This window comes from Melanotaenia boesemani, chromosome 15 (assembly GCF_017639745.1).
Source record: "Melanotaenia boesemani isolate fMelBoe1 chromosome 15, fMelBoe1.pri, whole genome shotgun sequence".
NCBI lineage: Eukaryota > Metazoa > Chordata > Actinopteri > Atheriniformes > Melanotaeniidae > Melanotaenia > Melanotaenia boesemani.
Genome location: NC_055696.1, coordinates 11,363,822 through 11,381,015, shown reverse-complemented (window position 1 = coordinate 11,381,015; position 17,194 = coordinate 11,363,822). Strand labels below are relative to the sequence as shown.

At 39.2% G+C, this 17,194-nt stretch overlaps 2 protein-coding genes across 3 annotated transcripts; both read left to right on the top strand.

Annotated features, from left to right (window-relative positions):
• The first annotated feature begins 1,303 nt into the window (after nt 1-1,303).
• Nucleotides 1,304-12,352, top strand: scaf4a (SR-related CTD-associated factor 4a). Of its 2 annotated transcripts, none has more exons than XM_042008378.1 (19): nt 1,304-1,474; nt 2,655-2,738; nt 2,826-2,870; nt 2,966-3,127; nt 3,271-3,403; nt 3,648-3,784; nt 3,888-4,097; nt 4,246-4,328; nt 4,435-4,519; nt 5,011-5,187; nt 5,417-5,490; nt 5,608-5,798; nt 5,973-6,073; nt 7,193-7,306; nt 7,439-7,595; nt 7,934-8,061; nt 8,176-8,329; nt 8,695-8,847; nt 8,976-12,352. In XM_042008378.1, exons 1-19 carry the CDS (start codon nt 1,445-1,447, stop codon nt 10,277-10,279), a joined length of 3,522 nt encoding a protein of 1,173 aa, XP_041864312.1. In that variant the 5' UTR covers nt 1,304-1,444; the 3' UTR covers nt 10,280-12,352. The 2 variants fall into 2 exon arrangements, with proteins under 2 accessions (XP_041864312.1, XP_041864311.1); XM_042008377.1 differs by having other exon boundaries at nt 4,243-4,328.
• Nucleotides 12,353-12,940: 588 nt separating this feature from the next.
• Nucleotides 12,941-16,987, top strand: sod1 (superoxide dismutase 1, soluble). The gene is made up of 5 exons (XM_042008770.1): nt 12,941-13,093; nt 14,263-14,359; nt 14,466-14,535; nt 15,707-15,824; nt 16,608-16,987. Exons 1-5 carry the CDS (start codon nt 13,022-13,024, stop codon nt 16,713-16,715), a joined length of 465 nt encoding a protein of 154 aa, XP_041864704.1. The 5' UTR covers nt 12,941-13,021; the 3' UTR covers nt 16,716-16,987.
• The last annotated feature ends 207 nt before the right edge of the window (nt 16,988-17,194 follow it).

Below are 17,194 nucleotides of genomic sequence, written 5' to 3'. Positions count from 1 at the left end.
TCCCTGGTGAGGTGTTTCGGGCACGTCCCACCAGAAAGAGGCCTTGGGAAAGACCCAGGACACACTAGACTGACTACATCTCTCAGCTGGCCTGGGAACGCCTCAGGATCCCTACGGATGAGCTGGTGAATGTGGTCGGGGAGAGGGAAGTCTGGATTTCCTTGCTTAGGCAGCTACCCTCGCGACCCAACTCCGGATAAGCGGCAAAAAATGGATGGATGGATGGATACATGATACTATTCTTTTTAGGTGCAATTTTTACATTTGTAGTTTTTGTATTATAAATTTTATGACATTATTTTCAAATGATCAAATGAGATTTTCCATCCATCGTTAGACCAATCCATATGTTTTTGTTTTGTCTTTTAATTAATGCATTAATGCGTTCATGCATAACTGAGTTGTGATGATGTATCAGCAAACTGATTATTCTGGGAGATCATTTTAAGATATTTTCAGGGCCTGATCAGTTAATTGGGCTATTGCTTTTAATACTTCTTTATCATGTGGTTTCATGGTTTGTAAGGGCTATCCTTATTTATTCTGATGTGAAACAGATAATGGGCATAACTGTAAGAAAATTGTGTTTTCTGTAACTATTTCTTACAGATATATTAGTATCAAAGTAAAAAAAAAAAAAGATATCTCTTAAGGCAATTTATCACTGTTGTCCTGTCCAGTTTAACCCTGAAATGGTTAAAAAAATAAAGATGTTGTGTAAATAGGTTTTTTCTGTAGCTATGACCCCAGAGATTGTTTTGAACATGTGAACATAGCCCAAGTCTATGGAAAGCCATCACTTTATGAACGATCATTTTTTTTCTAACTTTGCTTAAATGATGTGGTGTTTGGGTTTAAAATAACAGAAGATATTTTTAAAACATTTCTTTTTCCAGTGTAACCTCATATTAGTTCCAGTTTTCTACAAATAAATATTAGATATAAAAAGCTAAATTCTCTTTGTTCCTTTAAAAAGAAAGCAGATGTCTAGATATCTCCCTAATGTAACCTATATTCAGAAACTGTCAACATCTTAAATTTCAGCTCCAAGGTGACCATTTAATGTCGCTTAGTTTTCATACTTATTTGTTAGCTTATAATTACTCATCATCTTTTCAAATCCACCTTTCATTGATCAGTTAGAAGCCTTTTATTTATTTATTTATTTATTTATTTATTTATTTATTTAGCATATTGTCTCTCCAGTGAAATGCTTTTATATAGAAGTCAATTAGCACGTCCGCCCCCTACTGGATAAAGTATAGAACAACAACATTAAATCCCATCATGCTTTGCCGTGCCCGCCGACCCGAAAGCTACCACTGCGAAGCTAACTGGTGTTAGCTACCGGGAGCGGACATGTTGTACCGACTCTTCCTTGAATAAACATCGTTGTAAACGGGGAATCGGGAGTTAAGGGGAAGGCTCGGAGCGTCAGGCAATCATGGATGCCGTCAACGCCTTTAACCAGGAGGTAAGCCGCCTGCAGAACTTGCACAGACCATGATCCCACCGAGTCTGCTGGTGCTGGTCATGGTGTCGCTGTGTTGCACTGTAACTAGCCGATCAGGTCCGACCAATGGGCCTGCAAGCTGTACGTCTTCATTGACTTTAGCCTAATTGAGTTAACGATAATGTTGCACTCCTGCAACCAAAGTAATGTTACTGATTCAAATGGCAGGGTTCTCTGCCTTCTGGGAAGCTAACGCAGCAATAGCCCATCATCGCTAGTTATCCTCTAGGTCTAGGATGTTAGCTAGCTGGAGCAAGTTATGGTTACCAAGGGTTAGGTGGTAACATTACTGCTGTCATCACGTTGAAGTAACATATCGTACAAAACCAAGTTAATAGTATACCGCAAGTTTACGGATCAAGCGCACATTGCTGTTTCATTAATGCACCATGTGATTGTTGAAGGAGGCAGTCCAAGCTACGGGAAGGCCTGAGAGCTGATTGTTGATACTGCAAGGACTGCAGTCCAAACAGACCCAGTCCTCTATCAAACACAGAGAACGTAGAAAGTTCACACTCATACTACACTAAGTGATTCCTGTTTTAACCATTATAGAGATGTTGTAGTTTCTGTGTAAGTAGAGGATGTAGTTGGTGTTGTTAACGAGAAGTCACACTTTAACTAGAGAAAGATAGAGCATTGTGTACTTAAGAAATGTCCCTGCAACTTGGCCACCTTGGCTTTTGATATTACACTACACAAGTTATTAGCTATTAGGATGCTTGAAAATGGTGAAAAAAAGCAGAGTACAACATTAATTTATACTATATACTTTTGGTTACATGACTGTGTGTCTTTGGTACCTCTTTCCTACTATGTCAAGATATAGAAAACTAGGCTGATTATCATTTGTGGCAATCAGTCAAATACTAGCTAAGAAAACCAGCTGCCAGCTAAAGAAACTAACTAGGTTTTTCATCTATACCTTAAATGTGGTTTAGGTCTTGTTCTAAGCAAAACAATGAGTGAAGAGTTTGTTTTCGGTCACTTTTATAATGAGAGGACAGTGGAGTTTGTTGTATATATATGCAATGCAATAAAAAGAATAAGCATCACCTACTTTCTCTCTGTTTCATTCTCTCTCTCTCTTGTGTTATGGCCTTCCTTCTCATCCATCTAACACATACTCTACTCTGCCCAGTTATTCTCATTGATGGACTCCAAGCCCCCAATATCTCGGGCAAAGATGATTTCCATCACCAAGTCAGCTATCAAAGCTATGAAAGTAAGGAAGTGTTTTTATTACATTCTTAGTTATTTTTTCAGCCTATGTCTAGAAAATAAAAAGCTTACTTGAGTCTGTCTTTCTCAGCTCTATAAACATGTGGTCCAGATTGTGGAGAAGTTCATCAAAAAGGTGAGCCAAACTGTTTTCAAACTCATTTACGAACCAGTTTATTCTCACCAGACATGATCAAGTCAAATTTGTTTTTCTCTTTCTTCTTTCTCCAGTGTAAGCCTGAGTATAAAGTAGCAGGCTTGTATGTGGTGGATTCTATTGTTAGACAGTCCAGACACCAGTTTGGACCAGACAAGGATGTGTTTGGTCCGAGGTTCACTAAAAACATTATGGGAACTTTTGAGAACCTCTGCCTTTGCCCCATAGAAGACAGGGTAAGAAGTGAATTTTGGTGGAAGAGTAATTGCAAAACATATTAGCTAGAAAATTATAAACACTTTTTTTTATCTAATGGTAAATGCTCCCACCGTTATCCTCTATTTTCCCCTGATTCCATGTTTCCTGTTTTCTTTTGTAGAGTAAAATTGTGCGGGTTTTGAACCTGTGGCAGAAGAACGGGGTATTTAAGATCGAGGTCATTCAACCCCTGTTGGACATGGCAGCCGGCTCCAGCAGTGGTGCTGCATCCTTTGCAAGCACAGATGAGCCAGGTTATTTGCCTGATTGTTTATTGTTTTGTTTTAGTAGGCTTAACTTGATACCTCCAAGCTGATATCGGTTAGGCTTTTTTAAGCAATTATTTTTATTCGTTGTTAAAAATAACGTGAATCTGCTGGATCAGAAGTTGTTTTTAAAGTATATAGCAGTGTGATATTGGTACCCTGATGTGTTGGTGAATAATACTGACAGTATATATTTGCCTCACACAAACAGTAATATTGTGTTATCACTCAGGTTCTTCACCACCTCCAGCCAAAGAGCCTGTTACTGTGGTAACAGCCAACTCCACCACAACACTGGCTCCTCAGCTGCACAACTCTGATGCTTTCGCTGCTGTTGCACAGCTCATCCAGTCCTCACAGGGTCAGCAGGTATGTTTGTACTAATGCAGACTGGCATTAGCCTTGGCATTCAATTTTTATGTCTTCTCTTTGCTCTTTACGACTAAATCTTCTTACTTTCACTAATGTTTAGCTTCAGCAGATGCTTCAGAACTTTCAGCAGCAGCCAATGAAGCAGGTTGAAACCAACACTCAGCCTCCTCTTCACGCCGTTCAAACAACACTCCAGAGCATCTCCGCTGGGTTGGGCGTAGTTGTCCCACAGCCTCCTCTTCCCACGTCAAAACCTCCACCGCCTTCACAACCAACTCAGTCTGCCCAGCAGAAAACAGCCTTTGACAAGGTGACAGTCTGTTTCTTTTGTTTGCACATTTCTGAGAGCACAGTTATCAGATTATATATCATTCATATGGGAAAAAAAATCAGACTGTACAGGCCTTGCTGTGTTAAAAGGACCATTTTTTGTGTATTCGCCGCCTCTCTGTTAGAAGCTGCTGGATCGTTTTGACTATGATGATGAACCAGAAGCGGGAGAAGAAACGAAAAAAGAAGAAATCTCATCACAACCCCAATTGTAAGAGTTATTACAAATATTACAGCAAATTTGTGATGACAAGGGGGAAGTTTAGATGCCAAGAAACATTATGCTAAAAGCTCAAAGTGTATCTTAATTTTTCCAGTTTGCAACAGCCTCCAGCCTTCCTCCAGCACATGGAGCACTTTAATACACAGATGATGAACATGTCACAAGACCTCTCACAACAGGTAATAATAATATATTTTCTAAAATGTTTTGTAATAAATATTTTATTAACAGAATGTCACCTTTTCAGACAATCTATATTATTTAAAAAAACTTTTATATGACTTTATAAATATTGGAGCATTTATCTGTTGAAGTCAGTCCCTCTGTAAACTTTAGATGAAATGAAATAATTATGTCTTAATATCTATATTTCTTGACTACAGATTAGAGATGAGCTTACAATATAAATTTCCTTGCTGTGTGATTTAAAAAAAAAAAAAAAAAAAAAAAAAAAAGATAACTGAGTTACCCCGGTTAATGCCTGTTTATATTTACTTATTCACCTGGATAATAATGCCACTTTTTTAAAAAAATACATTATGCCCTGTTAAAGTGAAAAAAGTTTGAATAGAAAATAAGAGAAACAGACAAAGAAAAATATATATCTGATGGACTTCTGTAAACAATCCTCTTGTATGAGCATGGAATTTATTGCAGTTGTCTTACTCAGATTCCTGTCCCTCCTAATGGCCAGCTTCAGGCCTGTGGTCTACTGCCAGGTCAGAGCTTTCCTGTTGGCATGCCCCCTATGGGCCATCCTATGCCAGGGCAGCCTCTCCTTGGTTCTGCTGGACCTCCAGGCTTCCCAGGGGTGTACCCTCCCCAAAACGCAGCCCAGCAACAACAGGTATCACAAACTATACGGTCATAAGAAACTACTTTGCAAATAATATAACCAAAGCAAACAACCATGCAGCTAAATGATTCTGTAATTTTTTAAATGTAATATTATTGAATTTTGATGGCATGTTTTTGCTGTTGTGTGGTTATAGTGAATATTTTCTCTTGAACAAATTAATTCTGAAGCAGTTTTTTCTTACAACATATCACAAGATGTTTACTTTGTATTTTATTAGAATTCATCAGCGGACATGGATAATTCTTCTATAAGGGAGGGTAGACACGGTCGAAGGTCACACTCAGGCTCCAGGCAAGTAGACAACAACAAAGAAAAAAAGATTTTCTCACGCACATTGTAATTCTGGTAAGTTACTAGTAGCATGTTCTTTAAGCTACTGGTTCTTTTTTCATTTTTGTGTTCCACCAGATCTCCAAAGAGGAGGCGGTCACGGTCTAATTCCCGTACACGACGATCCAGGCACAGGCGATCTCGCTCGCGCTCCAGAGACCGGCGTCACCATTCTCCACGCTCTCGCTCACAGGAGCGTAGGGAGAGAGACAAGGAGAGAGAGCGACGGCAGAAAGGCCTTCCACCAGCCAAGAGCGAGACCCTGAGCAGTGAGTCATCTGTAATCTGTCCATGGTCTTTTAAGTATAAACATGAAAGATTCTTTTTATTTTTATTTATTTTTTTAGTTTAGTAACATGTTTTTTAACAGTCTTTTCAATTACCTTGCTTTACTTTTTCCTTCACCTCTTCTTGATGTGACCTTTTTTCTTTTTCCTTTTCAGTTTGTAGTACAACTCTTTGGGTGGGTCAGTTGGACAAGAGAACACAACAGCAAGATGTCGCCTCTTTACTCGAGGAGTTTGGGCCGATAGAGTCCATCAATGTAAGTAAATTCATATCTTGGTGCACACATGTAGCATTGTTTTTTTTTTTTTTTGTTTATTGTTTACACTTCGGGAAATATAAGATTTGCTTTGATTGACTGATGGCTGGAATATTTTCCTGCTTTGTCAGACATGACTGAAAACAGGCTTTAAGTTTGAAAACTTTAAATATATCCAGTTTTCTGCTGGAGAATTTACACACAATAATGATGGGATGATTTTTTTTTTGTCCCAAACACGGTGACACAGACTGAAACTTCACAAACACACACACTCTAAGCTGTTGTCAGCCTTGAGGTTCCTCATCTTAAGTAAAGGAGACACTTCGTTTTAAGTTTCTGCTGACATTTCGGTTATTTAAATAAGTGATTTACCAACATTGGTCAGTGTATTGACATCTTAAACTTTGTCCATAATAACAACATACAAAATATTTTTTGTATGTTTTGCTTTAATTGAAAGTTCAAATATTTTACTGAACATTCAACTCTGGTATTTATATATGTATACATATATATCCCACACCCGTGGGGGATGAGGGTGTTTTAAAACCCACACTTTTCCTGGTGAGAGGGTTCAAAACCCACATTTTTCCCGTCAGAATGAGACAACCCTACTTTAGAAAACGCACACAAAAAAAAACCAAAACATTTTGGTTAAATAGTGATGGACATATGCTGCCCTTGTTTTTTTTCCTGCCTAAGCAAGGCGGACACTAAGAGGTGTTTTTCTGCAGCAGGAGAGAAATCCGTATCGGAATTGTTTGTCCTTCAAATCATCACAATAGTCACTTGTCATACTTCAACTCATCAATACTTCCTGATGTTGTCTGCAAAAATGGCTAAATTCAATACAACTGGCACAGTGTTCTGTGTCTGTGTTACACTTTTAAATGACTGTTAACAAAGAAAAAAAAAAATTATTTGATTTATACTGTTCTCAGCCTCTTAAGTTGATTGGTCTGTTTGTATTAGCGATTGGTACATCCTTAGTTAATCTAAAAAACTTTACTTGTCACCAAAAAGTAATTCCTTCAGGACGCTGAACAGACTTAATCAAACTGAAATCTCAGTGTTTTTGTTTTCTCCTCACCGATCTGTTTTTTTCCGCTTGTTAAGATGATCCCTCCACGTGGCTGTGCCTACATTGTCATGATACACAGGCAGGATGCCTTCAGGGCTCTGCAGAAACTCAGTAGAGGTTCATATAAAGTTAACCAGAAAGCAATCAAGGTGAGTAAGCATCATAGATGGCTGCCTACTAATTTTCTAAAAAGAAAAAAAAAAAAAAAAAAAAGACTAAAACAGTACCAAATCACATATTTTTTTTTTTTATTCCCACATTTGTGTTTTATTTCTCTCCAGATTGCCTGGGCTTTGAACAAGGGCATAAAGCCTGAGTTTAAACAGTACTGGGATGTTGAGCTGGGGGTCACCTACATACCTTGGTCTAAAGTAAGAGAGGACCAGCTGGAGGAGCTAAAAGAAGGAGGGATACTGGATATAGAGACCTTATCGCCAGGTAAAAAGCCTGTCCAGTGCAGTAACACATTAAACTAAATTTAACCACATTGTTCATGTGGAAAACACTGACAGAAAGCATCTCTCACCAATACCCAAATAAAAAAAATAATAGAACAATCCAAATATTTGGGATTTTCCTCTCCAGAAAGATTTTCTTGCGTAGAAAAGTCTTCCCAGTTTAATAAACAAAATTCAGAGTTAATAAGTTTGTACCTTCTATCTGCTTTATCAGTGACGTGCGGTGAAGTTTATGGTTGGTGAGGCACTGCCTCTCCTGACCTGTCACTGTGCTTTCTCATTTAATAATTTGATCTAATTAAAGTGACTTTTTTTCAGAGTGGAGTGGAGTTAGGAAGACTCTGGACCACCCAGAGGAACTCACACATAATGGCCGTTCTGAGCAGCAGCAGCCTGAGGAGCCGCAAGCATTACCTGTAACCGCTGCAGCCCCTCCTCCTGCACAGGTAAACACCAGCAGGGTAAACTAGTCACCACTTAACTCAAGCTTGAATGTGACTTGGAGGAATAAAAATGACTTTCTCATTTCACATACAGTAAAATACTATTTATGTTTTTAGATTCCTCCAATGCAGCAGCCAATGGTTGGTGTAGGTTCCCTCCAACCACCAGTCTTTCCCGGTCCAATGGGGATACCTCCGCCTACCTTCACGCCAGGGGTCCCCCCTCCTCCTTTTATCAGACCTGGCTTCAACCCCATGCAAATGCCGCCAGGTAGCACCTCCTATTGCTATGTCATGACTTTCATTAAATAAATTTTCACACATGCACTAGTGTCCGGAACAATTTTAGAGATGTTCGGGGGCATTGTCGTGCAAGAGGATCTGAGTTTCTGATCTCGCGCCCCCGATAAAAATGACTGGTGTGTAGATGTGTCAGCAAATGTTTTGGAGCTTTTACCAGTGCTGTATGTGTGTGTTTGTGCATAAATTAGTGAGAGTTTGCCAAATATGCCTACCAACATGCTGACCTACACTTGTTCCTGCCACTGTGGATATTTGCAATGACGTAGTATGAAACGATGAAATAATGGAACTGATGTATAATCATCTTGATGTATTTTACCACTCTTTTCCCAGGGTTTCCTCCCCCAGGTCCTTTGCCATTAGGCCCTCCACCTTCTTCCAAAGGTGGAAGTGATGACCCACCTCACGACCCAACAGGATTAGGCAACAGGAAAGATGATGTCCTTGAGGGTCTGAAAATCTTCAACAATCAGATGGGACATATAGGTTAGTGTTTATTTCTCACTGATCACCAGACTGTATGATTTGTTTACATTCCTGTCTGAAAACTTTGAAGTTAGTTGATTATTAGTATTTGTTCAAAGGAATTATATGTATACTTGTTTCCCCTTCAGGCAACCAGGTAGGTGGTCCTCCAGTGGGACCTCCAGGTGCTCTTCCAGGTGGCCCTCTAACTAATCCCCAAGGTGGTCCTCCATTGGGACCTCCAGGTGGTCCTCCGGCTGGACTTCCAGGTGGTCCTCCAGTTGGACCTCAAGGTGCTCTTCCAGGTGGGCATCCTGGAAACATCCAGCCTCCCTCTGGTGGTCTGCTGGGAGCACGGCCAGGTATAATCCCACTTCAGCGTCCTCCGGTTCCGCTACCACCTCACATGCAGAGATTCCCTCCACCCCATGGACCAAGACCACCTCATCTCAACATGCCACCTGTTGCCCCACAGATGATACCCAGGGGTCCACTCCCTCAGATGATGCGACATGACGCCCCTCTGCCTAAAGCAGGCTTTGGAATGCCGCCTCCACACAATATGAGACCTCCTTTCCCTCATGGGCATGGCCCTCCTCCTCAAGGTCCTCCCTCTCAGGGTCCTCCCCCTCAGGGTCCACCTCCTGCTCCTTTTGTCAGACCAGGGGGTCCTAGAGGCATGGAAGGGTCTGAAGAAATGGATGACAGACCTTTCAGGGGAGACCGATCTGGATTCCGGGATCGAGAGCAAGAAAGGGAGAGAGACTGGGATCGAAACAGGGATAGAGAGAGGGACAGAGGGTTTGGAGGTGGAAGGCGTCCATTTGGTGATAGAGGGAGGGGAGGTGGTAGTGACAAAATGGATGAAAGAGACAGGCTTGGAGGTTGGCAGGAAGATGGCGGCAACCGTGGTGGAGGATGGGAGAGAGACAGAGAACGAGATCGTGATAGAGACCGTGACCGTGATCGGGACAGAGACAGAGACAGACGAGATTGGAGGGAGAGGCGAGGTAGCCCCGACAGAGACAGGGATCGAGGGCGAAGTGATGAGGGGGAGAGGGATCGAGGGAGGGGGGAGGTAGGAGAAAGAAGCAGGGGAGAAGGGGGGAGTCGGGAAAGAGGCAGAGGTGATGATGGAAAAGGGGAAAGGCCGAGGCGGTCGGAACGGCGAGAGAGGACCACAAGGTGGGATAGAGATGATCGATTGGCCGAACTGGAAAACATGGACAAATTTCGGACCTCAAACAGCGCAGAGCAGTCTCATGTGACTCCTGAGGTTACCATGGAAACCAGTAAAGACCCAGATGGGGAAACTTCTCAAAAGAAAGCAGATTCTGAACATTTAGCTCAGCCCCCAGAGATAACTACTGCGACAGGAGATCAGGAGCCCTCTGACCCCTCGCCGTTAACTCAAAGTGAGCCCACAGAAACAAAACAGGAAGTGGCATCATAGGCCTGCAGCCAGAGATTCACGTGAACCACTAAAATACATAAAAGCTTTTGTTCACTCTTAATAGTCAGTCTCAGTTGTCGAAAGGTTGAATTCTAACTCGTAACTATTTGTCAGTTGGTCACTGAAAATTTCTTTGCAGTAGCACATTTTATGAAAATAGCCTCTCACACACATTGTCAAGCAAATGAAAGATGGATGTTTCCAAGCATCAGAGTTATAATCTGGCCTTGCATCTGCATCTAAATCACAAAAACATCTGTTTATAAAACAAGTCAGCTTTTGTTAAATATTGTCTCAGAACTTTAGTTTATGTTCTTATAAATTGTAAGAATGAGTTTTGCATGTAAAATTTAGGTTTTTTCTTTTAGCTTGTGTTGAGACAAAGGGGTGGGGGGCAGGGATTAACTCAGTTTCTTCATCTGTGGGATGGCAGGGACTTCTCAAAGATGTATATGTGTTCTTTTAGAGATATGTTTTTTAATTTTGCCAAAATGTCATGTCGAACACTGAACTTTGTCTCAAACAACTCTGTTGTAATAGATGCTCCATTATTTTTTTCATCATCTTGTTTAGTGTTGAGTCATTACAGTTTCACAGTCACAAAGGCACCGTTTTAAAAGGACTATTAGTGGCCTTAAAATGAAATTGAATTACTTGCAGGGATTTGAATGGAAATGGATTTCTGACTGAAAAAGATCGTCTGAGTTGGGATAATGCAAAATTCTGAACACAAACTTTCTCCTTTTCATAATGTGTCTTTTCACCCTTTGAGCCACACTTTATCAAGCTTAATAAGGACATGTATTGTCTTTATTCTGCCTGACACTTGTTTGCTTTAACTGATTAATTAGTGAAATGTGCTCTTTTGAAGTCCAGTACTTTGTATTTACAAACCCATCGTCATTTCATGGATTTATTATAAGCTTTTAAAATGACACGTCCACTAGTACTGAGACTCGTCAAGGGACTCTTAAGCATCTGAGCTTGTTTTGAGAAGATCTTGTAACCAAATTATTCCCGAAAAGTAACTCATTCTAATCAAGCCTTTTTACCAAATCACCAATACTTCCTATTCTTTGAGTACTGATACAGATGTCCCTTTATTGCAAAGCTATCATCAAACCTATGTATGCATTTAATAACATTTACTGGTTTAAACAAAAAATACACAACACTGTAGTACCCTCAATCAGCAACTTTGCTTCAGGCAAAGCTTGCAAAGCGTCTTAACCTGCACAAAAATGGAAGAATTTTTTTTAAAGTATAGAAATTGTGAAGCTCACGTCATACTTTTAGACACCATATTGTATCCTAACTAACCAACTGTGGTATTTATAGGAGGTGATGGGAGAGCATTCCTTACTTGATGGTGTTCCTTTGCCAGCATAAAGCATGACATGACATATCATCACATTCTTCATTGAAATACAGTGACTTTGAAATATTCAGGAAATAAAAGCAAATCACTATTGTCTCCAATGACAGAAAAAGAAGGAAGATTTTTTTTCCCCTTAACAAAATGTCAGTCTTTTCTGATTGTATCAAATAACTGAAACTGATTTTGCAGTTGTTTTCCACTTGGCTTGCTTGGTTCCAGATTTTAAAAATCTGGTTCCAGCCCCCCGCCCCGCTACCACCATCTTTACAAGCAGCCTATAAAAATGGTGTCTGTTCGTCATATACAGATTTAATTTAGTTCTAATCAACATACACCTGGAATCAGCTAATGCAACTCTAGTTGTGGACTGATGTTTAACTGAGGCAGTGAAAGTAGAAATGGAGCGATGAAATGAAGGGGTACTGCCTGGAACGCTGCTGTAAATATGCTTGTATCACTGACAACTTTAAAGGTTCATGTTAATTGTTGTTAATAATCAGTGATTTGTTTATCTGAGAAACAAATGGACACGTAAAAAACAGCAGAGGCCCCTTGCTTTAACGTTTTTAACTCCTAGTGGTTTGAAAATTGACAAATGTTTCTATGATTTGATTAAAATAGAAAAGACATGGATACAAAACCTTCAATATTTCAGCCACAGGAAATTGTTTTTAATAAACTATTTTTGTACCAAATCACGTTGTTTCTTGTATTTGTGTCCATACCATACTTTAATGTTCTGCTACTTATTGAAACAGTCAGTGTATGATAACTATTTCTTTTGTGGTGCTCAAGAGATCAAATATTTAAGGTGAGTTCTCGTCATGAAAGGCAGGTGGAATAGCTCAACTTCATCCTCATATGAAACTATCATTTTCATGCACTTAAATTGAATTCTGAAATATAAACTGGTTTTTATATTATTGTGAAAACAATGTAGTCTTGTTTAATGTACTTAGTAAAATTGAATTGTTCGATTTCACGTGACCTACAATATGAATAAAGCATTTTTAGTTACCTTTACTTATTTTAATTATGAACTTAAATAACCAACAGTAATAGAGGGTTATTCACACGTGGCTCTGAGTCAAAACTAATAATGTGACATTAATACGTTTTATTTAGATAATTTTTAAAATATCTCCGACATGTTTCTTCAATGGAGTTGAATCTGTTCACGTACGTAAATCTGTGTTCTGATAGGCTGTTAATAGTCTCTGACCAATCAAATTATTAATTTTTCTTTTAACTTGATTATGATTGGTTGTCTGTAATATAAGTCCGCCCATCAGGCTTATACACGCTATCGGTTCTCCTTTTCAGGGAAGAGCAGTTACTTGGTGTCTAGAGGAACTATTGCAAACATGGTGCTGAAAGCTGTTTGTGTGTTGAAAGGAGCCGGAGAGACCAGCGGGACAGTATATTTTGAACAGGAGGTAAGATACGCAGCACTGCGCAACAAAGGGAGGCGGAAATGGAGATTTAAGATTCTCTCGTTCGGTTCTTCGGCGCTCGCATACTAAGCTAGCTAAGTTCTCCATGCACACTCTAGTTGACATCTGAGTTCATTTTGAAAGGGACCTAAATAGTCCGCTTGCTAGCTAGTTCCATGTTTCGTTGAAATGACAAGGCATTGAACTTGAGCTGCTTTGGTGAATGCCCGCAGATTTGCATTAATTATTCGATAATTCTTCAGTGCAAATCAGCATTCAACCCCCGTTGCAAAACAACGCGAGGCGCGCATATATCGGAGCTAGCAGGCAATTTTAAATTCAAAGTAGACTGCTCGTGCGATAGTATAATTACTCAATGAGCGTAATGTCTGAAATCAAAGCTTTGTCAATTAAGTCATAACCTTTGAACATTTACGGCCTGTGGTTTGGTAATAATTAACAGTGTAAACGCCAAAGTTGCATAAGTCCAGCTTTTGCTGCGTCATTCTAATGTTAACGTTGACATTGTTATGTGGTTTCCTGTTTCGCACTGTTGAATTATTTTTTTTAAAACTAAAAACCAGGTTGCAAGAAAACGCTGCATTATAGTTTGCCTTGAAAGAAAAAGCAAACTCAAACCGCAGCCCACTCGTATTTTGCTGAGTCATTGCTTGACCTCGTCCTTGATAAGTTTTTACTTTTTTGGCCTTATTGATAAGAATTAGGCGAGACTGGGCAGCCATGTGGCTTTAGTACGTGGTGGAAACACGTTGTCAATGACAGTGTTTTCACCTCGTATTAATATTTGTAGCGCTGATAATGCTTTACAATGATATGACCCACTGACTTCAACTTTACAGCCTTGCCTCCCTAAGCATTCATTATACTGTAGTTCTAGATATTACAAACGATGGAAGCCGATAGTCCACTACTGATGCATATCTAAGAGAAAAGAAATGTAAGTATGAGGATTTAAGAGTTGGACACTTGAGCCCTTTTATGTGTAGTGGCAGTTTTGTAATATATGCATATAGTTACACAAAGCAAATAACCAGAATGCATTTAATTATTTTTTTGTTGTTGACGGACACGTGATTAGATGGATGCAGTCTTTTCTTGAATTGTCCTCACAGCCGCCTGAGTTTGACGGCTCTCTTTGTGTCTTTTACTAGAGCGAATCAACTCCTGTAAAGCTGACTGGAGAAATCAGTGGCCTTACCCCTGGTGAGCATGGCTTTCATGTCCATGCTTTTGGTGATAACACAAATGGTAAGAAGCTGATCAAACCTTAATCTTAGCAGGTTTATAAAATTCCAGATCTATGTATTGGTGTATTTTTGTCCACTTGGTTAAATCTTTTTTTTTTTTCCCCCAGGGTGCATCAGTGCAGGGCCCCACTACAATCCCCACAACAAGAACCATGCAGGTCCTAATGATGCAGAAAGGTGAGTCGACCTGAGAGAGAGTAGCTGTGCAATGTTTGGGAAATTATAGTGCCTGGAAAGTTAATGATAAAAGAACTCTCAAATGTCATGTCAAAATGCTTTTTAAACATGACGGTAAATAAATTTAATCAGAAAAATGCGTAAATGGTATTCATTGAGCTTTTTTGTCCTGAAGAATATACAGTATATGATCTAAATGCACTTGGTCTCAGTGACCAGTATATTAATGAGTCGTTTTCACCTTTTTTTTTTTTTTTTTTTTTTTTTTTTTTTTTTTTATCAGATTGCCTGCATATTTTTTATATGGGTACATGAGCTGCCTAAGTATCATGACTTTTTAAAACTCACCTAATTATCTTTAGTTAACCATAGTTTTCTTAATTTGTGTGACTACATCATGACTGGGTACCTGGCTAACTGCTTTTGAAACCAAATTCCCAAATGGTTTACTTGGTTAAATGGGGCCATTCGCAAAACTCCAGATGGCTGTTTGCTAATCAGTCATCTAAAATCTTGGTCTATAGAATCATACATATTGCCTCCCAAGTTTTCTGCGATAAATGCATGGAAGTGACAGCATATTAATGTATTTAAGTTAAATGTGCCATCCTAAATAAATCTTCATGTAACAATAGCTTCTTTTACTCCCTGGAGAATTAGGTCTGGGTTAGCACTTGCCTGTTTACAGATTATTAGCAAATCATGTGTATTCACAAGTGCAAGTGCTCCAGAGTTGCTGCCTTCATTAATTGCAGAGAGGCTGGACATGATAAAAACTGCAGTGGCTTTGTTGGGCAGCTTGTTTACAAGGTGTATGAAACTCCTCACCTCTAGTTTTGGTTTTTGTGCAGACATTATTATTACTTGTAATTGGACATAGTATTTTAGGCTTATGGAGAGCTACATACACTGTCAGCACTCAAACTCATTGCCAGAACTTTACTGGAAGGTTGCATACCATCTTGGCCATTTCATTTATTCTGACTTTTTACTGGGAAGCTGGCTTGTGAAACGTGTTTGTTTAAACTCTTGTCCAAATGTTGCAAATTTGCAACTGATGTTGCAAGTTCAAATGTCAAGCTCACATCCAGTGTATACCTTTTTGAGGATGTTGGTGTATGTTCTGAGTATAGATGTTAATGTTTTTGTCTTTGTTTTACTGTCTTTTTAGACACGTTGGTGATTTGGGGAATGTGACTGCAGGAGCAGATAACGTTGCTAAGATAAACATCACAGACAGTGTTGTCACACTTGCAGGCCCATACTCCATAATTGGCAGAACCATGGTGGTAAGGAAAAGTGACTTTAATGAATCATATTTGCCAAACTGGTAAACAAAGGTCTTGACTAGGGATTGGCAATATCATATCGTTAGCGTAGATACTGGTATAGTTTTTGACACCGGTATAAAATGTTTTTACTGCGTCTGTTTTATTAGAAAAATAAACTGTTGCTGATTTGGTAAAGTAAGTATTATTTATTGAACTTGCAAGTATTGGATATAAATGAATTCAAATATAGAGGGTTTTTTTTAGTTAAAAAAAATAGTTTAGAAAAATACCTTCTGTACTCATCTCAGTTATTTCAAGCCCCTTAAAAAAAAAAAATAAAAAAAATTCTGATTCACTAGTGCAGGGATTAACAACTGTGGACCTGTTAAGTCATTATCCTGCAGATTTTACATGTTTAACTGTTCCAAGACACTTGAGTCAAATTTTTAATGACTCATTAGAGGCTTGTGCAGAACTTAAAAACAAGCTATCATATGGATCAGGTGTGTTGATGCAGGAAAATGTCCAAAAACAAGCAGGACTTGGATACATACTACAAGCAAGGCTTTATTTTGCTGTACTCCTTGTACCAAGTCGAGCAAAAGATGGAAGGATTATACAGAGGATGTTACTTCCTGTTTGGCCAAAGACATCAAAATTGCCTATGATATCGTTGAGATTTTAGAAAAAACATTGCAATATCATTTTTAGCTGATATTGCCCACCCCTTGTATTGACTCTAGACTAGTAAGTTTCTAAGCCATAAGATTTTTAAAAAACATTCTTTGTCTTATATATCAGATCCATGAGAAAGCAGATGATCTGGGAAAAGGAGGAAATGAAGAAAGCCTGAAGACTGGTAATGCTGGTGGACGGCTGGCCTGTGGGGTCATTGGCATCACTCAGTAAATCCACCAAAACCCGGAGCACTGGAAACAGTTTTTCCTCACAGCACTTAATGAGACCAACATAGCTACTTAGTAACATCTTGTCCTTTTCAGTCTCTGGCTGTTTTATTTGCAAGGCATTGTTGTAACTAAGCAAATTCCCTGTCTGTTCATTAAGAGAATAGTCTGTGTGGGTTTATAATGTCTGCTTATTAGCCTTGGTCCCAAAGAATTGGTAACGCACAAATAGTTTGTAAATGTATACTACAAAATGAATAAATGTATACTACAAAATAAAAGTCTGAATTCTGTATGAATCATGTGGTGTTGTCCTGTTTTTATTAGTTTATTTATTAGCTGCTTAAGTGACAAGGGTGGATGTTTTTGTTTTTATTTGCATTTGTGCATTTTCTAGTTATTTTTAGTAGTTTCTTTCCAGTGGTGACACCGTATGGTTTCATAGTATCTTCTCCCTACATCTGAAAGTTTGACTTTAAAGGT

Coding starts and splice junctions, on each gene's coding strand:
- scaf4a (XM_042008377.1), top strand. CDS start 1,445: ATGGATGCCGTCAACGCCTTTAACCAGGAG. Junction 1,475..2,654: donor TCAACGCCTTTAACCAGGAG/GTAAGCCGCCTG, acceptor TACTCTGCCCAG/TTATTCTCATTGATGGACTC. Junction 7,307..7,438: donor TTAACCAGAAAGCAATCAAG/GTGAGTAAGCAT, acceptor ATTTCTCTCCAG/ATTGCCTGGGCTTTGAACAA.
- sod1 (XM_042008770.1), top strand. CDS start 13,022: ATGGTGCTGAAAGCTGTTTGTGTGTTGAAAGGAGCCGGAGAGACCAGC. Junction 13,094..14,262: donor CAGTATATTTTGAACAGGAG/GTAAGATACGCA, acceptor GTCTTTTACTAG/AGCGAATCAACTCCTGTAAA. Junction 14,536..15,706: donor GGTCCTAATGATGCAGAAAG/GTGAGTCGACCT, acceptor CTGTCTTTTTAG/ACACGTTGGTGATTTGGGGA.